The sequence below is a fragment of the Suillus clintonianus genome, assembly GCF_016758775.1.
Source record: "Suillus clintonianus strain FC179 chromosome Unknown DEU56scaffold_87, whole genome shotgun sequence".
Taxonomy (NCBI): domain Eukaryota; kingdom Fungi; phylum Basidiomycota; class Agaricomycetes; order Boletales; family Suillaceae; genus Suillus; species Suillus clintonianus.
Window position 1 is genome coordinate 35257 of NW_024539311.1, and position 25341 is coordinate 60597.

Below are 25341 nucleotides of genomic sequence, written 5' to 3' on the forward strand. Positions count from 1 at the left end.
ACATACAGTGATATGTGGGACCTAAACGTCCAAGCACCGTAACCGTCAACTTGAAGTTTAGATTACTGATGGTACGGCTACGGTCACCGCATAACGGCCCCGTATATGCTATAGCCACGCCATACGGCGTGGGGTGAACAGCCTTATGGCACATGAGAATCGCAACGGGAGAGATGGGTCAGTAAAACAGAAGGCGGAAGACAATGTATACTATGTCATGGGGCGCGTTGGGTAAGAAAGCAGGTGAACTGCGACTTTGAAGTAGGAGAAGACTGGACCAATGCTTTGTAGTTAGGTACCCGAAGAAAATCGAGCAGTGAGGATAGGAAGGGCTGTATCACACTACTTCACGGTTGAGAGCTGAACTCGCAGGAGAACCGATTTGCCACGTACCATTACCAACACAAGCAGCTTACTCATCCAACGTTAGGACCTCGTGCTGGAGGTTGATAGCGCAGTCGATGCCATCAATGTCGCCGCATTAGTTGAAACGGATGAATAGAGTGTGCCCAAGGGATTCCAATAAATCGCCAAAATGTTTGTGCCCAACAGGGTGGAGGCACAGCACTTCTTCGTATAGAGAGAGATGGCCTTGTCGATCAACAGTGTGCCGTCCTGGTTATCGCAGTCGTGTAAAATAGAGGCTTTAGCGTAAGGGAAGGAAGGAAGGACACCACAAACGGATGGGAAGGACAGATCTACGACACGTTAACAGATGTGCATGAATATAAAAGAAAATATTTACCGAAAAGCTTATCTGCATGATCGAACAGTGTTTTATGATTTCCAACAACTTCCCCATAGCCTAAAATTCTATCGAGTTCATAGGACTCAGGTGACTTGTGTAATGATCTACAAACGGACAATCAGTTCTCGAATCGCATTCAAAAGCATTTATGGACCTTACAAAGTCACAACATCGCCCAATACGTCGATTCGTCGGATGAAGGCACTCAGATGACTGATCTCCAGCGCCTCCTCCCATGTTCAAGTCTGATATACAGGCTTTCCCGGCCACCGGACTTGATTGTGTGATGAAACATAATGACCAGGGGAATTGAGGATGGGCTAAGCGGTGGGTGAATGAGTGATATGATAAGACGGGAGGTAGGTACACGGGGACTGTATGAAGTTCAGACGAGAGGGAGTGGAGAAGTGGTTGAGAGTTCATGCTGCACGTGTATTTCCGTTGTCGATGGCAGTTCGATAAGAGCGAGAGCATGGAAAGACCAGCACCAGTGTGCGAAAGCATGACAGGTCGGATTCAGATGCAAGATGGGATATACGAATGCAGTGGACAATACAATGAGTGACGAAGAGCGTGATTTCGACCTGGAAAGAGTCAGAATGAGCAAAGAGCGGTGGGAAACAACATTTTACGGTACATAGCTAGTATGTCTGCTATGCCGCAACAAGCTGACATCGTTTGCTGAGCAGTTGGGGATTCTATCTGTATAAGGCCCGGGGGCTGGTGTCGCTTATATCCAGCAGCGCACCATCCTGATGTCCACGAGTCTGTAGATCAGCGACCTTCAGTGTGAAAGAAGGGTGGACACTACAACTGGGTGAAAGGGAGGGTTTTTACAACGATTGAACAGATGTACATGAATGCAAAACGAACTACTCACCGAATGGTTCATCAAGTCGCCATTGATGGCATGGCTATATGGAAAGAAGGAACTTGATATTTGTCCGCTGTGACTGTGGATAGGATGAGAAGATCATAAAATGAATACCAATGTATGGAGTTACCCACCTGCAAGCTTCGAGCCTAATCGCTTCTTGGACCAATACCAAGTGGCACCCCCGAGAAGGACCCCGGAACACCTCCAACCCAGCATCGCGCCCATCGGCGTCGACGCTACCCAAGCCTTCTCTCCTGCATACTGCCTATAGAATAGAATCATAATATCAATAGACTAAACCCACAAAAACAAAAACAAAAACAAAAAGACCATAAAAACAGTATGCCGATACAAAACGGTACACAAGAACCAGGAAAAAGAACATCCTCGAGACTAGCTATGAACGAAGTGATGCAAGGCTACAAGGGAGAGGTTAAAGACCTAGTGAGTGCTAAAAGCTTCATGGATAGAACGGCCCTAGCCATCAGCGGCAAACCGTATTCGGCTGAAAACTTGTCAGATATACTCTTCCACGTTGCTCAACTAGCGGGAGTATCCAACCAGGCCCAAGCAGCTATCAAAGCAGTAGCGTACATATTCGAAGAGATGGCAGCAATAGAAATGGCAAAAGCAATAGCCAACAATGTCATATCAGCCATATCGCCCCATATCGCAAAGATCCTCGAAACCTCCGAAAACCTAGCCGCCTCAGTAACACAACTCAAAGACATACAAACCAAACTAGATGAAACCGCCAAAACAACCAAAGAATCAGAAAACAACACCATCGAAGCGACATCCATCGATAGCAGACTAGAAAAGATGCAGGACGCTGTAGTAACACTCACCACTCAAATCAAGGACTCGACACAGAAAGGAGGCTACAAAGCGGCACTCATGTCAGGAATCGAAAACGACGACGCAAACCCTCAACTCACAAGAATAGCTGCAAGAGATGCGATTAAGGCCCGGCAAATCCTCATCAACGCTGCTCAAGATGGCCCGATCGCTCCAGACAAGACATCGCACGCGCAATTAGTAGAAAAGATCAAAGCGGCCCTAAAAGCAATAACGAAGGAAGGCAACAAGACACTAGAAATGAGAGCGGTCACACAATACAGAAATGGAGGAACGATCATAGAAATGCTCACCGAAGAAGACGCGAAATACCTCAAACAATCTGAAAACAAAGAAGAATTCATCAAGCATCTAGACCCGAAGGCGACATTCAAAGAGAGGGCCTACCCGGTAATTATTCAATTTGCTCCGCTAACGTTCGATCCAGACGATATAGAACAAATCCGAGAATTAGAACGCGAAAACAACTGGGAGCAAGAAACAATCACCATGGCGAGATGGGTGAAACCACCAAACAAAAGAACAAACCACCAACAAGTAGCGCATATAATGCTAACGATGAAGGACCCCAAATCAGCAAACGACGGCATAAGGAACGGTGTAACGCTCAATCAAGCACGACTACAAATGAAGAAGAACAAGAGAGAACCAATAAGATGCGCTAAGTGCCAAAACTATGGCCATATTGCCCGCGAATGCTTATCACACCATGACACGTGTGCAAACTGCTCAGAAAATCACAGAACCAACGAATGCGACAACAGGAACAAAAGAAGATGCACCGCATGTCAAATAGAAGGTCACGCAAGTTGGGAACGAAGCTGCCCCACATTCGAGCGAAAATGTATAGATACCGACACGAGACACCCCGAAAACACGATGCCATACTACCCTACGGACGAGCCATGGACACAAGTCTCCTTACCCCCCAAAGCACCCACCCGCATCAACACTCCTCCTCCCCAAGAACCGCCACCCCGGCCCCAACCCAGATACCAAGAAACCCTAGACCGCCACATCAACACAAGAGGGACAAGACCCATGAGAGGTACCTCACACCTTCATAACACCGGCTTCGCAGCCCGCAGAACATATAGCCCCCGCCTCGCAAACGCAAGAACACCCCAACCCTCCCCATCCATATGTCTAATACACCAGACAATCAAGCAGTAAGACTACGAATCTTGCAAGAGAACTTAAACAAATCCGATACCGCCCAACACTGCATCCTAAGCGGTCCCTTTACAGCAAAAGCATACGATATAGTCGCCCTACAAGAACCTTACATCGACACGCTGGGCAACACGAAAGCCACTCCCGATTGGAACGTTATTTACCCTTCCCACAGATACTCTCATCAAAACCGCTCTCGCGCCGTCACATTAATCCACAAACGGCTCAACACGAACAACTGGAGGCAGTTACATTTCCCATCCCCAGACGTCGTAGTCGTCCAAATGCAAGGTATCTTCGGGAAGATTACAATTATCAACGTATACGACGACTGCAAAAAGAGAGAAGTCATCCCGGCCCTAACGACTTTTCTGGAACGCGAGTCCCGCAACATACGCTCATCACCCAACGACCACCTAATCATTCTTGGAGACTTCAACGCACACCATCAGCTCTGGGAAGAACCACGAAATAATCACCTTTGCACGAGCCCAGAAGCGCAAGAAACGGCTCAGCGGATAATCGAATTAATGGCCGACTACGACCTCCAAATGGCACTGCCTAAAGATAAGCCGACGCTCCAGTCAACAAGTAGTGGCAACTGGACTAGACCAGATAACGTGTTTTGTACTTCTCATACTCTACATTCGTTCACTTTATGCGATACAGCCCCGAGACGTCGCCCGCCATGCACTGATCATGTCCCAATCTACAGCACGCTTGACCTCGACATCCCACGCGCAACTACCTCGATCAGCCCTAACTACAGAGACGTAGATTGGGACGAATTCCGTGGAGCGCTAACCAGGAACCTCGCCGACATACCACCACCAACCATCATAACGACTGAAGAACAATTCCAACGCGCGGCAGCCGATCTCAGCAACGCAATCAAGCGCACAGTGGAGGAAAAAGTGCCGAAGTCCAAGCCAAGCCCCCACGCTAAGCGATGGTGGACGAAGGAGCTGACGCAGATGCTAAAAAGGAAGAACGAGCTAAGTGGTCAATCATATAAACTTAGAGCATTACCTGAGCATCGCATCCACGAAGAACATCGACAGTATCGCAACCACGTCACTGAGACAATCCGACGCACACGACAAGAACACTGGATCGATTATCTCGAAAACCTCGATCAACAAAGCATCTACACCGCCAATAGATACGTATCCACCCCCTACGGCGACGGAGGAAGAACTGGGGTCCCAGTATTGAAGACCAAGAACCCGGACGGTAGTATATCAGAAGCAATCACTAACAACGAAAAGAGCAAGGCCCTAGCTGACGCATTCTTCCCTCCCCCCCCTTTAGCTAGCTCAGTCCCCGCCGGCTTCAACTACCCAGAACCAATCACGCCATTCATGAAGATCACCGAAACGCACATAACGAAAGCGATCACGAACACTAGCGGATACAAAGCCCCAGGACCAGATGGTATATGCAACATAGTATTCAAGATGACCTCGACCATCCTCACCCCATTCTTACACCGGCTCTTCAATGCAGTATTTACCCTCAACACCTATTATGACCCATGGCGAGAATTCACGACAGTAGTACTAAGGAAACCGGGAAAGGCGGACTACTCGATCCCGAAAGCGTATCGTCCCATAGCCCTCATTAATACTACGTGCAAGCTACTAACGTCGATTATAGCAGATCAGGTCACATCAATCCTCGAAACTCACAACCTCCTACCGAACACCCACTTTGGCGGACGCCCAGGCAGGACCACAACCGACTCCATACACATCCTCGAATCTACTATCAAGAACGCGTGGCGAAACGGAAACGTCGCATCCGTCCTCTTCTTAGACATAGAAGGTGCTTTCCCCAATGCGGTGACGGACAGGCTAGCGCACAACATGAAGAAAAGGCGTCTCCCCCCAGAAATCATTCAATTCACTGTACGTATGCTAACAGGATGCAAGACCCAACTCCGCTTCAACGACTCAACATCACAATGGATCAACGTACGAAATGGAATTGGTCAAGGAGACCCATTATCGATGATAGCTTACCTGATATACAACGCCGACCTCATCGATATCGCCGAGCCATGCAACAAAGAAACGGCACTGGCGTTCGTGGACGACACAGCATATATAGCCGTTGGACCGACATTCGAAGATACGCACAGGACCCTCAAGAATATGATGGAGAAACCGAACGGAGCTTTACAATGGTCGAAAGACCATAATTCTAAATTCGAAGTAAATAAATTTGCGCTAATTGATTTCACACACAGTAAAACTCGAAACCGCCCCCCACTCATCATTCAAAACACGACCATCACACCTACCGACCACCATCGATTCCTAGGCCTACTGGTAGATCAAGAACTCTCATGGAAACAACACGCTGGACACGCCATCGCCAAGGGCACCGAATACATCCTTCAATTAAGACGTCTTTCAAGATCAGCCAATGGGGTATCCCCGAAACTAATGCGCCAGTTATATCTAACGGTAGCCGTACCAAAATTCACATACGGAGCAAGCATCTGGTTCAGACCAATATACCACAGCGGATCAGCCAAGGAACAAAGAGGGTCGAAAGGAATAGCTAAGAAGTTAGCGAGGATACAGAGACTAGCCACGCTAAGTATCACTGGCGCAATGAACACAACCGCAACTGACCTTCTAGATAATCATGCAAACCTACTACCAATGTCCCTTCTCCTCCAGAAGACATGCTACCGAGCCGCTATCAGACTAGCCACCCTACCCTCACATCATCCCCTCCACAAACCCCTGCGACATATCGTTAAGCACCGCAACATAGCCCGCCATAGATCCTCCCTTCACAATCTCATCCAAGCATTCAACATATCACCAGACGACATTGAAACACTCGACCCTACCAAGAAAGCCAGCACGAGACCACCAAATGCTTATAACATCCACATCACGCGCAAAGAGAAGGAAGCAATCGACGAACAAAAGAAGCTCAAGGACGAAGTCCAAATTTTCACAGACGGGTCGGGACATAACGGAAAGATCGGAGCAGCGGCGGTGCTCCTAAGAACAGGGAAGGCCCCAAGAACCCTCAAATACCACCTAGGAACCGACCGTCAGCATACGGTATTCGAAGCAGAGGTAGTAGGAATGACACTCGCAGCAAAACTGATGGCCACCGAACGGGACATGACCTACCCAGCGTCAATTTTCATAGACAACCAAGCAGCAATATTATCGGGTGAGAATTCCTATACGAAATCAGGCAGTTACTTAGTAGATCAATTTTGTAGCATGACAAATCTACTAGCAGATAACAGACGAACTCGCGGACTCAACTTTGACCTTACGCTAAGATGGATACCTGGGCATAAAGGAGTAGATGGAAATGAGCTAGCGGACAAGGCGGCGAAAGAAGCGGCTGAAGGAAAGAGAAACTCAAGCATGCGGGAAAGACTACCAACCTACCTCCAGAACGAGGAGCTACCGGACAGTGTATCAGCATTAACGCAATGGCACCAAGATGAGATCAACAAGAAATGGTCAACGATGTGGAAGAAATCACCAAGACATGCACGAGCATCCATCATAGACCCAAGCATGCCATCTAACAAGTTCATCAAGCTCATTGCTACACTCCCAAAACGTCAAGCAAGTATCTACACCCAATTACGCACTCGCCACGCCCCACTCAATCAACACCTGCATCGCATTGGAAAGAGCATAACCCCAAACTGCCCTACTTGCCCCGGCATCGAAGAAACAGTACCACATTTCCTCCTTGATTGCCCACAATACACGCGAGAACGACACGTCCTATCAAACGCCCTACGCCGCAAAGCTAACTCCATCACCTATCTCCTCACCTCGGACAAAGCAACCAGCCCGCTCATGAGATATATCAGCAACACAGGAAGATTTAAACGCACACTCGGTGAGATATCGGACGCTTAGAACAATTGTACACTCACGCACGACGAAACTAACAGATAAACATCAAACATCATCGCCATCATCAATCCACACGAACATAAATACCTCAAACACATACCCAATATACCCAACATATACCCAACGCTCCGAGACTGGATGGAAGGACTCTCGCAGGTCGAAAGTCGATGTATCCCTACATTATTCCCTCTGTACGAAATCAGCGTCGGCCTTTGCCCGACAACAAGCTGATGGAGTACGCGTTCATCATATATCACAAGCCAGACTACACATATACTACGATAGACTAAGCGGGAGTAAGCCCCCCGCGTAAAGGGCTATGTCCGATATAAGGTCAATGACCTCAAAGGACAATAAAACTGATTTAAAAAAAAAAAAAAAGCTTCGAGCCTGATATACTGGCTATAGCAACAAGGAGAGTCGAGGATGGGCAGAGTGACATGGAATGAGTGATAGGATAAGACGTGTGTAGGAATGGAGTTGAGGTGAAAGGTGGAGGTTAATGAGCATCAGTGAAAATGCGAGTCTCAGAGCGTTGATGTGATCTTATGGAGTCTGTTAGCGACCTTTGAATCCACCATGCACTGACATAGTGCAAACGATATCTAAAAACTCGCTGAAAATGACGTCAAGTGCGCGTGATAGAAAAGTAGATTGTAGTATTAGTATGATTAATGAATCTGAAGCCATGGTGGAGGATGACTGAAAGCGTCGTGGAAACAAAGGTGACGGTGTGCAAGAGTATGATGGGCAGCTGCAGGCAAACAAGCAATCTTCCGAGGCCAATTACAGCGCTAGTCACGACTCAAGCTAGCATGTCATCAAGAACGAGATCATAAGGTTTATTTTCTCGACTAGAACTAGAGGTGAATAAGCTACAACTCGATGAGGGCCGAGTAGACAGGGTTCGACCGAGACGTTCAGGCCTGGTGGGAGTCGAAATCAGTTCAATCTTATAAGTTATTAGGGAATGCACGAACCACGGGGGATGGGCGAAATACATGAGCGAAGTGAAGGAGCTGTGTATAGATTCAACAAAATTTCATACGGTGAAGAGAAGGAAAACTTGGACGTATGGTGCCGGACCCCGGTTCCTTCCGAGCATCGCCTCATGACCGTTTCTCACGTAGCTTCTCTGCTTCCTAGTTGAAGTCATCCCACCCTCTATGTCAGTATGGTCATCGAACGACAAAGAGGAAACTAGTTGCAGCTTAGCGCTCAATGATGAGTATCAGTCCAATGGCCGGCGTCTCAGTCGATACGTAGTGATCACGTTTTATAAAAACGTAATCAATAACTCTACTTGACCGGAGTCAGCAGCCTTCAGCCTCCTACACTCGAGCTCTTGTCATGAAATCCCCCCCAAAGTCTACCCAAACACCCGGGCCAGCGCAAGCGACTAGTATTTAGGTTCGCATACACCCACGTGCACACCCAATCCCAACCCCGAGCACCTCGCGTCGCCTCCTCAGCCTTTTCTAAGTAATATGCAAAGCAATGGTAATCCAGCTCCTCTAACTAACACGCCTATTCCCAAGCACCGGCACCAGTAGTCCACACACATCGGGAGGGTATAACCTCCCATCACCTCTACCCTCCAGCACCCAACCCTAGTTCAGAACGAACCCAACTCCATGGCGACAGTTAGCAAACACGGGATTATCCATCTCGCACTGCTCAGCCAACACCCGTCGCCATCAACCAGACAACAGGCATCTTCGTCCTTACCTTCCTCGTCAGATTGTCATCACTCGTGAGGCAAATACGATGCACCGATGGGACAGCAGACTAAGAAACGTGTGGTGAGTTCACATCATTGGCAATCTGGGAGTATCATTTTGATGTTGCCAACAGCTATGTCTCTTCGGCACGCACCTTCTTTATCCTCTGCTCTAGTGTTCATCTGAGTGCCTTGGCCATCCCCTCGCGTCCAGCTTATGCAGGTAGTCCCAATCAACGCCTCCCTTCCGAGGATTTCAGCGCGAGTTGTTTCTGGTGTGAGCATGGCACTAGCGCGATGAATCGACACACTCACTCCCAACAGCTCGGCGATTCCCTGTGTCAGCATGACTCGAGCCCGCTGAAGGCTCGACGATTTCGTCGATATCTTGAACGATGAGCGACATTGCCGTCGGACACAGTAAGCTCACACGTGCAGGATTACAGTCGTTGGACAGATCAAGCAGGCAAGTATTTCCTTATGGTACTCTCCAGACGCGCTCACACGTTTATAGCACATGCATGAAAATAATACAGCAATAACATTTAACGCTGCAATTTTCTCCGTGGACTTGATGCAGACATCCATAAAGTCGGTTTGTCCTTTGTTGTTCGATGGTGTTGTCTCTTGGCCCCTCGAAAAGATGCACCCAGACTCCGGAGTGTGTTGTATGTAGTCAATAAACTCGTCGTGTAGTGAAAACTAGAATGATGGCGTTCTAACGGTGGGCCTTGGGTGCATAGAGCGCACATGCTTAACGTATGTGGGATTAGTGCATCCACCTTGACTTCATAGATGATAACCTCCATGCTGTCCCTGCAAAGAACGTCATTTTCAAGGTGCGTCTGCTGCTTGAAGTCCATGGCCATTATCCACCAAGTTGCAGGCTTTCCAGAGATCCTACCCAGTCACTAGCTAGAGTCACTGACGTTGTCGGGGACGTTCCATGTCTCTCTGTAGAGTATAATTATGAAATGACAATAAACGAGATGTCTTTATGAAAAATTCACGCAAGTTGAGAAACACTGGAGCAGAATGACACGCGGTTCTGACCTGACCAATCGGACCAGAAATACTTGGGAGGTACATCAAGATGCTGTTAAAGAAGACATAGTAAGCCTAACCACTGTCTCAGCTAAATGACCAGCATGCTTCACGCATATATACGCCATACCAGAGAGAAAGTCCCATAATTGCATGATTGTACAAATTTGATGGTGCCACACCCCTCAAAACTTAAACCGTCCTCGACAGACCATTCTAGAAATCCCCATTTGCCTCCAGAATATGACTCCAAGCATCATCTATGCCGTGATTCATTGCCTGGCATCAAGGTCGTGCTGAAGACAAATAAATCAGCGGGATTGCCACAAGCATGAGAGTTAAAACATACGCAGGCGATGTTCTAAAGCGATTTCAAGAATTGTTTCGAGTAAACCCGAGTAATCCTTAGGTTCTCTGTCCTTCCTCCGGAAACGTCCAAACAGTAGCTTTCCTTTCCATTTAGACGAGTTTACTTGATTTGTGTGGATGGCAGTGCCCACAGATTCTTGATATAGGTGAACAGCAGTTTTCACTGCGTCCCTGACAGAAATTGCATGCGGAGACGCTGGAGTAGGGCACCCCCCCGGTAGAGGGTGATCAGGGAGGAGGCACAGTAGGGGCTAGCAGAGTCCAGCAGGGGCTAGCAGGCGAAGACCAGAGCAGCTTAGTCAGCAGGAAGGTCATTTAGGACAACATGTCGTAGTCACGATCATCATCTCCATTCCATCACTGCACAGGCTTACACTAGGGAGCTACCACTCCATCGTGGTGAAGAGAGTGGGATTCGATCGTCGCAACAAGCTTCTGCCGATAATAGAGGTAGAAGCCGATTGGACAACAAAACAGTATTAAACACCAAAAAGAACAACACCAAAAAAGTCAACGAACGCACGTCAAAGTACACGTGCAGAACACAAGGCTTTTAAAAGAACGCAGAGAAAAAATCACGCAATGGGTCCTAGAAGAGCACAAAGAAATTTACCCGAACGAGGACCAAGCGGTCAATTTATCTCTGCTGCAGACAGAAACATAAACTCTTATTCTACTCCGTCATCATTAACAACATCAGCTGACTCGTCCCCTCTAGACACCCCAGAACTCACATCTCGTACATTGGACGAGAATCCATTGGACAACCAGGAGGAAGACGACAAACCAGAATCGCTAGCAGGAGCTCCAGACCCAAGCACCATAACTTGGCCCTCAGAAGAACTCCCATCCCCCACGTTAGAACCAAAAGAGCAAACGACAAGACCAATCCGAAAAACCCCTGTACCAGCTTCGTGACCCACGGTAGCAACACCAACAAGACCAACAACGTTATATCTCCCCAACCCAGCCGCACCACCCAAAATCTCGCAACCGATTAGGCAAACAGTCGCCCAACCACGGAAAATGGCCAACAGCTCCACACCGTCTTGGTTCCATGGGAAACCAGAGGAAAACGCCCAAAACTTCCTGAAAGAAGTTGATCGCTATATCATACTCAACGATCTGAAAATGGAGGCGGCAAAAGTTGTTGTGTTCAGCACACTCCTGTCGGCAGGATCGACTGCAGACTTATGGTGGACCAAGTTAGATAGCTCGAGAAGACAACGTGGGCAGACGTGCAGACCGAGTTCAGCAGTAGATGGCCAGCAATCACGGTCGCAGAGAAAACGGGGCTCGACTACCAGCGCGAGATATTAGCATTACGCATCAATGAAGAGGAAGTGGGAACACAGGTCACAGTAGCAGGAGTCCCAACCTGGGCTCACCTGCAATTCCGCGTCAAAATGCAGCAATTAGTTGCTGAGGCAGGAGCGAACGAGACAGCAGGACTGGTTTATCAAGTCAGGGAGAACCTACCAACCGTAATCAAGGAACTCACCACTCCAGGACTTGCGGATTGGACGAAGTTTTTGGACGAAATCAAGAGCATCGATACGAATAAGCTGAGAGAGAAGGCAGAAGTAGCAAAGAAGAAGAAAGAAAAGGAAAAGGCACAGAACGCTCGACTAACCAGGCTAGAAGGGATGCAGACAGACACAATCGAAGTCTTGCGTCTGCAACTTCAGCGCAGCAACCTGGGAGTCACACCATCCAACATAAACGCACAACTTCCCACCAGCACAACACCTCGTATACGCTACGTACCCAGACCATCAACAACTGGACCACCATCACGACAACGTCAACCACTTTCACAAGAAGAGAAGGACGCACTGTGCAGCCGCATAGCGGAAATCCCCCATCACCCAGACACCCCCGCAGGGTTTACCGCATACGAAGAACAACTCAAACAGTGGTTCACGAAGTACGGACAAGATGGTCGGGTCAATGAGAACACGCAGTTCCCCCTCCGCCCAGGCAGCGCAATGATATGCTCAGGGGAATGCTTCAAGTGTGGATCGCACGGACACATAGCGGGAGTCTGTCCAGCGCCAACGACGTCACAGTTGTCAATTCAGGAGAAGATATGGAGGAGTATTGCGGCACGAGAATTAGGAAACTTCAACCGAGGACTCGCAACGCAAATTGATCTAATGTTTGAAGACGAGTACGTGCATCAATGGGAACAGGGAAAAGGACAAGGGTCGTCAATGTAGAGGAACATCAGACGACCCAAATAGAACAAGTACCTCACCCAGTTGGACAATCAGTCCTCATATGTGAAGAGGCAACATATGAGGACCAACTTATCAGCCGCGTCGAAACAATCCTAAGCACAGATTCTATCACTGTACCAGCATCAGATGAATTATGCGATATCATTGATTTGTATTCGACGGAGGCTATTAAGGAAAACGGTCACCCTAATCAACACTGCCTACCATTCCTGCATCACACATCCTTCATGGGACCGAAAGGCGAGGTCGTACGCGTCCAGGCACTGTTCGACGAGGGTGCCATGATCAGCACCATGTGCACATCAGTTTTCAACCGGATCAAACACAGGTTAGGAAACTGGGGTCCGTCCACGAAATGTCTTCGCATGGCCAACGGAACAATCACCCCATCAGAAGCCGTCTGGAAAGGGGAAGTCGTAATCGGAGGGATCCGAGCGATCGGAGAATTCGAAGTGTTCCAAAGTGGGGGAGGATGGAAGTTTCTCTTCGGAAAACCGCTATTACGAGCGTTCAAGGCAGTCCATGACTACGAGGTCGACGAAGTCATCGTCACAGGAATCGGCGGTACAGCAAAACTACGCAACAGCGCACCTGCACAGTCAAAAGTCGCCACAACGGAAAAAACTGCAGAAACACAGTGTGTAATGGAGGGACGAACAAACAGAGAGAATGAGAAGGACTCACGAAGTACGCGAATAGAAGAGGACATAGAAAACACGATACCAGTATGCATCAACGGGAACGAGGACTCGAGAACACCGGCTGAGTTAGACACGTCACTGAAGGAAATACCTACTGACTTTTTGAAAGATGACGCAGCAACGTTCACACGACTCACGGATCCGCACAACCCAAAGAGAATTGCGTGGATCAACAAACGAGTCCAATATGGCGAAGACTTGACCGCGGAAGAACGAAGCAAGGTAGAGAAGTTAGTGGCAGACTACGCTGACATTTTTGCGTGTTCTTTAGGAGAGGTTATACCAGTCCCAGGGGCAACGCACCGACTGAACATACCAGAAGGGACAACATTCAACCTACGAGTCCACCAGAGACCACTCACGCCACCGTAACTGCAATTCTTGCATGGTAAAGTTGACGAGATGTTGAAGGCGGGGATTATCGAGCACGCACCACCGGAGCTTGTCAAATGCTGCGCAAACACGGTCTTAGCAAAAAAGGCGCACGAGCAGGAAGGAATGACATTGGAAGAGCTCCAACGAGCCGTCAACAACCAATGCCTACGACACGATCAACCCCCAGCGTTTACCCTACCGGAGAAAGAAGTGGACGAAGGCCCCGATAAAGAGAACTCAGCAAACAAACCGCAAAAATGGAGAATATGTCAGAACTTTAACGAAGTCAACCGGGTCACGAACATAGCACCAATGCCCCAAGGAGACATAAGAGCTAAACAATTAAGACTTAGTGGCCACAGGTACGTGTCAGTATTCGATTTCGCATCCGGATTCTACGCTGTCGAAGTTCCAGAAGAGTCAAGACCCTTCACGGGGTTTTTCGTCGAGGGACGAGGGTACTTCTGGTACAAACGAATGCCGATGGGCCTAACGGGCGCGCCATCAACATTCTCCGAAATGACAGCGACTAACCTACACGACATACTAACCGATAGCACAATGGAACTGTTTGTTGACGACGGGGGAGCAGCAGCAGATGCATTGGAGGAGATGATGGTAAAGTTAACGCGAATATTCGAAAGATGTCGCGAGCGCAAGATCTCACTGTCCCCAACCAAATGTCGATTATTCATGACTGAGACCACGTTTGCAGGTGCTACTGTAGGACCCAAAGGAGTACAACCTGACCTAGCGAAACTCACCGCAGTCGTCAACTGGGAACAACCACCGGACGCGTTAAATCTCGAGTCATTTTTGGGACTCACAAGTCATTTCCGAGACTTAATACAAAACTACTCCAGACGAGAGGGACCTCTACGGAATTTAGTCAAGACAGCGCCACTAACAGTTCCATATACGAAGAACACGTACCGACGCACGTTGCGCAGCCTCAAACTACAGGACCTATGGACAGAACAGCACACTAAGGCGTTTTTGGATCTTAAAACGGCGCTAGTATCAAAACCCATACTACAGGCTCCAAGGTACGACGGTTCGAATTTCGTAATGACATCTGATGGCTGCGCTGAAGGTTTTGCAGCGGTCCTGTCACAGAGAACACGCACACAGAATCAAACAGGCAAATGGACCGAGCGACTCCATCCAATAGGATTCGCATCGAAACGAACATCAGCGACGGAACAAAACTACAAGCCCTTCTTGTTGGAGTTCGCAGCCTTAAAATTCGCACTGGATAAGTTTTCGGATATTATTTGGGGGTTCCCGGTAGAGGTCGAGACAGACTGTCAAGCGTTGAAAGACGTCCTAATCAGTAACCGACTAAATGCAGCCCACGCACAATGGCGGGATGGGATATTGGCCCATAACATAGTAGACGTGTGACATGTCCCAGGGAAACTCAACGTAATCGCAGACGGTCTTAGCCGCCAATGGGAAGGCCACCCACGAGATATCAGAATAGTTGATGGGAGCGAGTGGACCGTCAGCGAGGACTGGGAATCTAACTCGGGTTTGGTCAATGATCTATTAATGATATCTACTAACATCGACGAATCTACAGCATCAGACCCACAAACACGCTTCGCGAATGAGCCAGTATTTCTCGAGGTGATCGAGGCGATGCTACAAATCGATCAGGGTAAGGAAGTCCATAACCGGAAACGCGCAAGACACCAAGCATCACAATACCTAATACAAGAAGGGAAACTGTGGCGACTTCGCGGGGGAACAGCGGTGCGAGCACGAACCAAGGTAGAATGTATTATGAGGGAGGAAGCAAAGGAACGGGCGGCAAAACAACATGCAGAAGGGGGTCATTGGGAGAGAGATGCCATCAAAATTGCACTAACTGATAGCATTTACAGTCCAAAACTCGACGCATCCATAATGGCAGCCATCAGCGACTGCGGTAAATGCAAGAACTTCGGTATGCCCCACCTTCACTCCTTATTAGAACCGATAACGCGGCGACACCCGTTTGAGTTGTTAGTAGGGGACTATCTCACACTACCGAAAGCTCGAGGGTACAACACACTGGGAGTATATCTGGACACCTTTTCACAGCACATATGGGCGTTCAAATATAAGTCAACCGGTACCGCAAAAACGACGGTGGACAGTCTAGCTCACATCTTTAGGAATTTCACGGCATCAGAAACATTTATGTCGGACGGCGGCAAACATTTCAATAACACTGCGGTTCAGGACTTCTGCACTAAGTGGAACTGTAAAGCTCATGTAGTGGCTGCTTACTCACCATGGATCAATGGTTTAGTGGAAGGAACAAACAAGATACTCTTGCACGTACTTAAGCGTCTATGCGCCCCGAACCTCGGAGAAGACGATTACAAAGGGTTAGCGTGGGATAGACTTCCATTGAACTGGCCAGATCATCTGGACGACGCCATTACAGCACTCAACTACAGGATACTCCCCGCACTCAAGTTTTCACCCAAAGAGCTACTCTTGGGACAGGTAGTCAACACACCACACGCAGATCTTGACAATTGCACGTCAACACCAAGCACAACAGAAGTAACCACGCACATGGCATACGTGGCACAACAACAACTTGATGGGTACGATGCAGCCGTGCAACACGCAATCAAGAGAAAAGCGGTGTTTGACAAACGTGTTCTCGAGAGAAGCCCAGGTGAGGTCATATTCTATACAGGACAATTGGTTCAGTTCTATCGTAGTAGCATGGATTACACGTTCGAGGCGAAACGGAAGCTGCTACCCAAGTGGTCACCACCCCATAGAATCACAACACGAATACGCAACTCGTACGAACTTGAAACGTTGGGCGGAGAGAGAGTCGCGGGGGAATTCCACGCTAGACGGTTACGCGCATTTATACCGCGAGAAAACACCAAGTTGGCCGATGAACAACAGGTGTTTGAAAGGAATCTAGCAGAAAAACAGAAACGACAAGTAGAGGAATCGAGTGTGGAAGAGATGCCGGGAGAAAGCGAGATCACGGAAGAAGGAGAACAGGAGGACGAAAACCAAGATGAAGAAGGAAGAGATCAGCAAAGAGAGGGGACAACACGAGCAGAAACAGAAGAGGATCACAGGATAGGCGACAAGGACGCCGCCGAGGTTTTTTCAAGGGGGGCACATGGAGTAGGGCACCCCCCGGTAGAGGGTGATCAGGGAGGAGGCACAGTAGGGGCTAGCAGAGTCCAGCAGGGGCTAGCAGGCAAAGACCAGAGCAGCTTAGTCAGCAGGAAGGTCATTTAGGACAACATGTCGTAGTCACGATCATCATCTCCATTCCATCACTGCACAGGCTTACACTAGGGAGCTACCACTCCAACGCCATATACCGCTCGAGAGCGACATGAAAAGAGGGAACAGATTCTTGCTGGTCCTTTAGATGGCGTCGCTGGTCGAAAACGTAGAACGAGTGTTCGAAAATAATGACAGTAGCTAAACGATTGAAAATGAGCAAGTTCAGTGCAATGTGGCCTGAAGAATCACCAGAACGAAGCTGGAAAAATTGCTCGAATGATGATGCACTGGCAGAAGTCTGGTAGATTTAAACATGTGTGTACAGCCTGTGACCAATTGAACGCACCACAGAGAGTATCTTAGACACCATCTCTATACGTTGATCACCGTAAAGCTGAAGTGATGATGGAAGATTAAAAATCGTCACCCTCTGCTGAGGACCAATACACTCACATTCTGTCAATGAATAATGGCTTCGGTCAGAATGGCTCGAGGCCAAAGGAGGATGAACAAACTCACCTCCTATCAATGGATCAGCGATGTCGTTGGTGAGAAAGGGTCGAAGGATCAGACACTCACATTCTGTTAAGGGATGCGCAATGTGAGTGATAAGCAAAGCTGAAGCTCCGCGGACGATGAAAACACTGACTTCCTGTGAGTGAACGAGCAATGCCACAAGTGAGCAAGGCTCGACCTCAACGGCAGAAGAACACACTCACACCCTGTCAACGTGGATTAGCAATTTCACGGGTCAGCAATGCTGGAGCTAGACAGAGGATCGATGCGCTCACCGACTGTGAATGGGTGGGCGATGGCTTCAGTCAGCATGGCTCGAGCTTGACGGCGAATCCACCAACTCACATCCTGTGAACGGGTGGGCGATGTCTTCAGTAAGCATGGCTCGAGCTTGATGGCGGATAGACCAACTCACACTCTTTGAACGGGTGGACAATGTCTTCAGTAAGCATGGCTCGAGCTTGATGGCGGATAGACCAACTCACAATCTGTCAACGAATCAGCCAACGTACTTGGTCAGCTGGGCTCGAAGTGAACAGCAGATGAAAAGACTCACACCCTGACAATGAATCCACGATTGCGTCAGTGAGCAGGGCAAGAGGCTGACAGAGGATGATCACACTTACCAGCTGTGAACGAATCAGGAATTCTGTTGGTGAGTATAACTCAAGGCCAGTGAAGGATGGATATACTCACATTCTGCCGATGGATCAGAAATTCCTTCACTCAGCAAGACTCGAGCTCGAAGAAGGATCGACACTCACATCCTGTCAATGGATGGGCAAAGACTTGGATCAGCATCGCTCGAGCTCAAAGGAGGATCAAGACACTCACACGCTGCGAAGAGTAGGCAACGACTTGGATCAGCAAGACTCGTGCTCGAAGAAGGATGAACACTCACATGCTGTCAACGGATGGGCAACGACTTGGATCAGGATGGCTCGAGCTCAAAGGAGGATCAAGACACTCACAAGCTGCGAAGAGTGGGCAACAACTTGGATCAGCATGGCTCGAGCTCAAAGGAGGATGAAGACACTCACAAACTGCAAAGAGTGGGCAACAACTTGGATCAGCATGGCTCGAGCTCAAAGGAGGATCAAAACACTCACACCCTGCGAAGAGTTGGCAGCGACGTGGATCAGCAAGGCTCGAGCTCGAAGGAGGAGGATCAAGACACTCACACGCTGTGAAGAGTGGGCAACGACTTGGATCAGCATGGCTCGAGGTCGAAGTAGGATCAAGACACTCACACCCTGCGAAGAGTGGGCAACGACTGAAATCAGCATAGCTCGAGGTCGAAGTAGGATCAAGACACTCACACCCTGCGAAGAGTGGGCAACGACTGAAATCAGCATAGCTTGAGCTCAAAGGAGGATCAAGACAATCACATACTGTGAAGAGTGGGCAAAGGCTCGGATCAGCATGGCTCGAGCTTGAAGGAGGATGAAGACACTCACATACTGCGAAGAGTGGGCAACGACTGGAATCAGCATGACTCGAGCTCGAAGGAGGATCAAGACAATCACAAACTGCGAAGAGTGGGCAAAGGCTCGGATCAGCATGCCTCGAGCTCGAAGGAGGATCAACACACTCACCTCCTGCGAAGAGTGGGCAACAACTTGGATCAGCATGGTTCGAGCTCAAAGGAGGATCAAGACACTCACGTTCTGCGAAGAGTGGGCAACGACTGGAATCAGCAAGACTCGTGTTCGAAGAAGGATGAACACTCACATGCTGTCAACGGATGGGCAACGACTTGGATCTGGATGGCTCGAGCTCAAAGCAGCATCAACAGACGTACCACCTGCAAACAAACACCCAACGTAAATGAGAGCAACTTTCGAATATTCCCGTAATCTTACCCAAATATGTGGAAACCAGGATGCCCATGTACCCATTGCATGCTCAGACTCAGATGAGGACACCTTATCTCGGATAACAAACCATGCAAGTGTCCTGGACGATAGTCAATAATGCTCATGGCAGGCAAATGATGGGTAGATACTCAGGCTCCTCAACTGCATATTTCATGCAGAGTTCCAAGTTGGTCCGCTGCGTCGAGACGAACAATTGCTGAAGGACTCCATTGTCCAGAGTTTCAGCGGTCCGTTCGATGAGTGGCCCGCAATCGGCATCATCCTTATTCATGTCTAATGGATCAGCAGTGACCATGTGTCAGAATTCGATGATCTAGAGCTTACTAGGCAGGCAGACATGACATTTTGGAGGCCGTCGGATGGTCTTTGGGTCGTATAGAAACTTGACTTGTGGCCCGTTCTCAAAAGTCTCTTTGGCATGTTTTGGGGCCAGTTGTTTGGCATCTTTCCTCGACATTCTGCTTTCTGTCAGTCGTGTGAATTCAGTGGCGTAGAGTGCATCGAATTTGGTAAATATCATGATGACTGGAACTGGGGAAGTTGCGAATCAGTTGATGATTTCGATTGACAACGGACAGATGCTCAAAGCTTACTGCTTCCGGTGTCGCAGCGGGAGAAGAATTTGGTTTCGGCTTCAGTGAAACACCTGCTTGCCTGATCCATAGGTATGCAATACCTGTGTCAAAGGAGTGAGCCAGTGCACACTGAATGTCGCCAACTTGACTAATTACCATATTGTGTGAATACGATCCTTCATGTTTCCTTCCTTCGAACGGTCTGCGATAAATTTGTTCACCTCGTCGTACTCGGATTCACCGCCTGATTCAAACCCGCGTGAATCGTGGAAGATGAAGCCTGGATTCTTTGGAAACACCATTTCGTTCTCGATGTTGTGCTCTCCGCGCTGAGAAAACGTCAGTTGATGTTGTCCACCGACGGTGCACGTTACCTCTCTGGATGCAATCAAAACAGCGGCATCGATCTGATGTCAACGAAATAGCGATCACTATCAGCCTCGTATTAGCATGATGATGCGCACCTTTTCCCCAGCACTATTGTATATATCTGGATTCTCCTTTGTATTGCACACCCTCTGGAGGATGGTAGTTTTCCCTGCATTCGCTCTTCCTATGATGAGGATTCGAAAGCGATCGATCTTCTTTTTTATTTCTGAAGGATCCATGAAGAAAGGTAAATGGTAGTAATGGGACTGAGCGGTGAGAATTGTTCAGCGCTGAGAGTGGACTTATAACCGCTATCCATGAGCGCTCTCTAGCTTGTCAAATCTAGATCCAGCAAGTGTGAGTTCTGTGTGCGCTCTCAGGCTTGTCAATTATCAACGTCATTCTATTCAGTCTTCCTACTACTAAGTAGGGGGGCAACATCAGCGCGAATGCCACGGATGGGCGAGGTTGGGCATGGGGGTCAGGGCAAGAGACAGTGAAGGTGCGAGGAGCAGCAAGAGTCCTGGTGAGCGCTACTAGCAGAGGCTCGGCATGGGCGCTAGCAGATGTGCAACGGCAGGGACCGGCCGGGTGCTTGACCTTGTACATGAGCTGAAAATAACTTGCCGAGGGGTGGTCACTTGAGGTGGTACCCATGACTTTATCTAACGTTAACAAACGTTAACAATGAAGGTTCAACGTCCGACAGATAACAACCCCATGATCACTAGCCATAAACAGCTGGCAAGTGCGGCACCATGAGGTATCCTTCTATTTGGTTTTCCCTAAGTAGAATTTACCCCCGACGCAGCTAACCACCCAGAAATCTACCGCCACGGTGACCCTTCCCGCACGAAGGAGAGTATATCCCCTAGTGACTAACTTGCCGCATCAGCATGGCCAATTCTTTTCACACCTCAACGGTTCCCTGTCCTCTCCACGTATCTGGTACGCAACTCTCCGCCCATCACTGGCAGCTTCATGGTCAATTTCTCTGAATATATCCAATAGGTTTATCTGTTGATTTCAGCAAGTCGGCAAAGAATGTAGAGTCTGCTCAAGTACGGATCGGCGAGTTGCACACGCCGGTTGAACGTGGAGAAGGAAAGACTTTGCAACACACATTTTCTTCGCCCATGTAGGCACTTGACCTAGACAAGTGTGCTCATCTGAACTGCCATTCCTGCGTTTTCGCAATAGAAAGCTTTCCATTGGGGATTCGTTTTCGTTACATGTGCGCCACAATGCACGGTTCGGAAGAAAGGCCGTTGAAGATATTCAGTTTGATACCAAGGACATCTTCCGCCTGTTTGGTGCAAGTGGAGAACCTGAAACACAAGGTAAAGCTCAAAAAATAATAGTCGCGCTGCCACTAACGTATACAACGCGACATAAACAGAATACACCAAGTCTCACAAAAATTTCACGATCGTCGTCAAGCTTTCTAGGAATGCGGCAACTGAAGTAAGGATCCACCTCTTGTATTAAAACTCAACTAAGTCGTAGATCAGCAGGCTGGGCAGTCTTCTAGTGAACACCCGGCGCTTCAGCCCACCACCGACAAAATCATTCAGATGTGTCCTCGGTGAGTCAAAATAACTATGCAGCACCATTCTTCTGGTTGACACGAGACTCCCCAAGGTTCCGAATTCTAGTGATAGGAAATGTATCAACTTTTGTTTGATCTCACGCCTATGTTGACAACGCAAATAGACTGGTGTCGGGAAGTCTTCACTGATCAATCGCGCATTCGGGGTGGAGAATGCGGTGAGTTATTCACGACACTGCAACACGTGCACTGGCAGCTACCCATACCGCCAATAGACCTCTTCGCATGATATGCCAGGCGAGGCCACCATCGACTACGAGTTCACCTCACAGCAGAACAACAGATTCGTTCTGCACGATAGCAAAGGGTTTGAACCAGGGGGAAAGGACAACTTCGACATAGTCCAGGATTTTATCGACCGTCGGGGTAAAATGCCTGATTTGAAAGATCAGCTGCACGCCGTTTGGTGGGGCCTCCATCTTCATGAGTTTGTATGGCAAGCTGACAATATGCAAGGCTTTGCTTTGAAATACCCTGTACAGGCGGGCGTTTACTGGAGACTGCCACGGAGGCATTCCTCACATTGAAGCGTGACAATAAGCTGGGGAAAAGTACGTCGATCGATCACTATCACTCTTCGCAGATGGTAACTCACCCTTTGGTCAAAGTCCCCCTCATCGTCGTTCTCACTAAATATGATGAGCTCATCAAACAAGTGAATTTCGATCTCCCTGATTCCTCTCTTGAAGGATTGAGCGAGGATGACATCAACAAACGCATCAAGAACGAAGCTGATTCCAAGCTACAAGATATCTGCTTTGAACCCCTTAAGAAATTTGCAGGGCCTAATATACCACACGCGGTGGTCTCTAGTGGGTGTCACTACTACTGTGATCGTCATTTGCGTCCCTCATAAATATTTGAGCGCAGCTAAGGAAAAGTACGAGGAGACGATGGCCCATCTGATACAGATGACTGAAGTACGTGTCCGTGAGCATGTTTCGGCCGAGGCGTCGGCGATGTCCTCCATCGCACAACGAGTGGATCCTGACCTGAAGATAGAAGAATCGATTCGGTGAGTGTTACTTACTTGGGTCTTGTCTCACGATTTACGTATTGTCAGGGTTGGAAAGAGAAGTCTGTCTCGAATCTACTTTTTTTTAACACAGAACACAGCTGAACCTTCATGCGGTACAGGATATTGGAAGGCGCTGGCATCAAGCACAGCATTTCAGAGCCGTAGGATGCAGGACTGCCTGGATGTGCTTCACACGGACATTGTCACTGTGTGGAATTTCCGTGACACTCATGATGTAATGTCTCATTTATTTGCTGGCATCCCATGTATTCTGACATGATTTATGCACAGTACTTGAACAGCTCAGAGTTTAAGACGTTGATGGTGAACATGGTCAATAGGCTAAATGTTGGACCTACAGCTGATCCCAACAGGACCATGTAGGTCGTTTTATTACTTGACGATGAATTTCATCTCACTCAATATTCAGTGCTGTTGGGCTTCCGATGGTGGCTGCTATTGCGGGCATCGTGTCTGCCCTGTCAGGACCTGTGGCTCCCATTGTGGTACCAATTGCAGCAGGTATCTTATTCGCCGCATGGGCTCGCGAAGTATACCGGACGTCGTACGTAGTTCCGCTACTTCCGCTACTTGTCCTTGAGCGAAAGAACATTGACACTTCCTACTTAGCCACGAGGTGCTTCGGCGCTTGATGTGCTATATCATCGACTTGACTCTCGTGTTACGAACGCTTTATTTTTTATCAGAAAACCAGGAACTCTCTCGCAGGGCCATCAAGCTCGCGGTCGCTTCTTATCGTGCCTCGTCAATTAGCGGAGACGTCCAAACTCAGATTCAGAAGTATGATAAGGGATTGAAAGTCCTGGAACACGCGGATCACCATACGTTGGATAAAATCACTGAGCTGATGAAATTGAATCTCATTAACAGTGATGCAGAAGCAATTTCCAAACTTCGGGAACAGATTGCGGCTGTGGGTTTACTTCAGGAAGAAGCATGGTAAGACAAGAAGGCATAATAGTCAATCCTTTCTTTTGTGCATGGTTCTGCGCGTTGGCGGGCATTGTCGGAGTATATCTGTCAGGACTACTTACCCTATTGTATTCTCATTTGTACTATAGTTGCCGGCCGGGACCCCATAATGTATGCAACTGTTTTCTATCAATACCATGTACTTGCTAGAGTTTGAGTAGAGTACCCTAGCGTTCTGATGTGCCTACTGTAACCCATCATGAATACCTCTCGCCTGCAGAAGTTCTTTTTCATGCCTTGAGCTTCACTGGCTTTGCCGTGATTTATGGCAAAACATCAAAGCAGGTGACAAAGACCTATAATTATCGAACGTAACGTATACCATACATATGAGGTACATACGAGGAGTCAGAATGCCTCGCGTCGATCTGGCTTTCATCATTCGGAAGCGACGGAATTTCTGTGTTGGGGTTCCAAGGATCCGTAGGAGTGGGCAACGGAGACACATCTGAGAGACTGAGCATTAGACGAGGTAGTTAGCTCCGGTCCTGTGCCGACTATCACAACTCTGGACCGTGTTGAAGTACTTACTACTGCGTAGTATTCAGGTGGTGGCGGAGCATGTCGTATTTGGTAAGATCGCTTACAACAGGTACTTTGACCAAGGGTGAGTTGCTATATGTGCACTAACGTGGATTCGAGACATACTTCTCTCCCCAACCCTGACAGTACGGGAGGACATACATGCAGATACGTAATGTCCACCATAGGGCTTCGCCCCACAGGACAATAAACACGGATTAAAAAAAAAAGCAGATGAGGAAGCGCGAGCTTGCATAAAATGAAGAGCATGACTTCGTCAGGATAGTGTACGCCCATGTAAGCATAGTGCATATGTGCGCGCCAGGAAAGGACACACAATGAGACGGAGCATGCCGGAATCTAGCAGAGGCAGAGATAGAACAAGTTCGGGGTAGTCGATGACGAGGGGGACATCGCGATATGCATGAGGGAAGTTATTGTGTGCATTAGATACGTTGATACAAGCGTTAGAAGAACAGCGTCTGCTGGTAGCAATCTCGATGGCAGCGGGAGGGCAAGCAGGCGAAATGGCAACTTTGAAGTAGTGGAAGAGTGGACCGATGCTTTGCGGTTAGATACCCGAAGAAAAGCAAG

At 48.5% G+C, this 25341-nt stretch overlaps 8 protein-coding genes across 8 annotated transcripts; 6 read left to right on the plus strand and 2 right to left on the minus strand.

Annotated features, from left to right (window-relative positions):
• Window positions 1–45: 45 nt before the first annotated feature.
• DEU56DRAFT_570648 (uncharacterized protein) lies at window positions 46–1584 on the minus strand. The gene is made up of 5 exons (XM_041346862.1): window positions 1386–1584; window positions 903–1332; window positions 746–852; window positions 400–698; window positions 46–142 (listed from the first exon to the last, which is right to left on the minus strand). Exons 2-4 carry the CDS (start codon window positions 1250–1252, stop codon window positions 427–429), a joined length of 729 nt encoding a protein of 242 aa, XP_041204550.1. The 5' UTR covers window positions 1253–1332; window positions 1386–1584; the 3' UTR covers window positions 46–142; window positions 400–426.
• Window positions 1585–2506: 922 nt separating this feature from the next.
• DEU56DRAFT_961827 (uncharacterized protein) lies at window positions 2507–3212 on the plus strand (the record flags this gene model as incomplete). Its single annotated transcript, XM_041359345.1, has 1 exon — window positions 2507–3212. A coding segment is annotated over exon 1 (690 nt), but the record flags the coding sequence as incomplete, so codon positions are not given.
• A 995-nt stretch (window positions 3213–4207) lies between these two features.
• DEU56DRAFT_689356 (uncharacterized protein) lies at window positions 4208–4726 on the plus strand (the record flags this gene model as incomplete). The annotated part of the gene is made up of 1 exon (XM_041347087.1): window positions 4208–4726. A coding segment is annotated over one exon (519 nt), but the record flags the coding sequence as incomplete, so codon positions are not given.
• Window positions 4727–6817: 2091 nt separating this feature from the next.
• On the plus strand, window positions 6818–7360 carry DEU56DRAFT_688728 (uncharacterized protein; the record flags this gene model as incomplete). The annotated part of the gene is made up of 1 exon (XM_041347072.1): window positions 6818–7360. A coding segment is annotated over one exon (543 nt), but the record flags the coding sequence as incomplete, so codon positions are not given.
• Window positions 7361–11723: 4363 nt separating this feature from the next.
• DEU56DRAFT_759259 (uncharacterized protein) lies at window positions 11724–12916 on the plus strand (the record flags this gene model as incomplete). The annotated part of the gene is made up of 2 exons (XM_041350300.1): window positions 11724–11843; window positions 11912–12916. 2 exons carry the CDS (start codon window positions 11724–11726, stop codon window positions 12914–12916), a joined length of 1125 nt encoding a protein of 374 aa, XP_041204554.1.
• A 5782-nt stretch (window positions 12917–18698) lies between these two features.
• On the plus strand, window positions 18699–19640 carry DEU56DRAFT_961835 (uncharacterized protein; the record flags this gene model as incomplete). The annotated part of the gene is made up of 2 exons (XM_041359346.1): window positions 18699–18970; window positions 19184–19640. The coding sequence occupies 2 exons, from the start codon at window positions 18699–18701 to the stop codon at window positions 19638–19640; spliced, it is 729 nt and encodes a 242-aa protein (XP_041204555.1).
• Window positions 19641–19761: 121 nt separating this feature from the next.
• On the minus strand, window positions 19762–20844 carry DEU56DRAFT_961836 (GTP-binding protein; the record flags this gene model as incomplete). Its single annotated transcript, XM_041359347.1, has 6 exons — window positions 19762–19934; window positions 19986–20192; window positions 20255–20337; window positions 20393–20565; window positions 20611–20643; window positions 20701–20844. 6 exons carry the CDS (start codon window positions 20842–20844, stop codon window positions 19762–19764), a joined length of 813 nt encoding a protein of 270 aa, XP_041204556.1.
• A 508-nt stretch (window positions 20845–21352) lies between these two features.
• On the plus strand, window positions 21353–24331 carry DEU56DRAFT_570816 (uncharacterized protein). The gene is made up of 18 exons (XM_041346863.1): window positions 21353–21368; window positions 21429–21553; window positions 21617–21743; window positions 21806–21839; window positions 21888–21945; window positions 22005–22069; window positions 22120–22190; window positions 22247–22271; window positions 22319–22372; window positions 22430–22620; window positions 22671–22765; window positions 22823–23026; window positions 23085–23229; window positions 23278–23291; window positions 23352–23467; window positions 23524–23612; window positions 23663–23797; window positions 23863–24331. The coding sequence occupies exons 2-18, from the start codon at window positions 21502–21504 to the stop codon at window positions 24194–24196; spliced, it is 1809 nt and encodes a 602-aa protein (XP_041204557.1). The 5' UTR covers window positions 21353–21368; window positions 21429–21501; the 3' UTR covers window positions 24197–24331.
• The last annotated feature ends 1010 nt before the right edge of the window (window positions 24332–25341 follow it).

Bases quoted from the DNA above. Each gene is read 5' to 3' on its own strand.
- DEU56DRAFT_570648 (XM_041346862.1), bottom strand. From the start codon at position 1,252: ATGCTTTCGCACACTGGTGCTGGTCTTTCCATGCTCTCGCTCTTATCG. The intron at 853-902 runs GTCCATAAATGC...GTCCGTTTGTAG, and splicing joins CGATGTTGTGACTTTGTAAG to ATCATTACACAAGTCACCTG. The intron at 699-745 runs GTAAATATTTTC...AACGTGTCGTAG, and splicing joins TCATGCAGATAAGCTTTTCG to ATCTGTCCTTCCCATCCGTT.
- DEU56DRAFT_570816 (XM_041346863.1), top strand. From the start codon at position 21,502: ATGGCCAATTCTTTTCACACCTCAACGGTTCCCTGTCCTCTCCACGTA. The intron at 22,272-22,318 runs GTATCAACTTTT...CAACGCAAATAG, and splicing joins GAATTCTAGTGATAGGAAAT to ACTGGTGTCGGGAAGTCTTC. The intron at 22,373-22,429 runs GTGAGTTATTCA...TACCGCCAATAG, and splicing joins CATTCGGGGTGGAGAATGCG to ACCTCTTCGCATGATATGCC.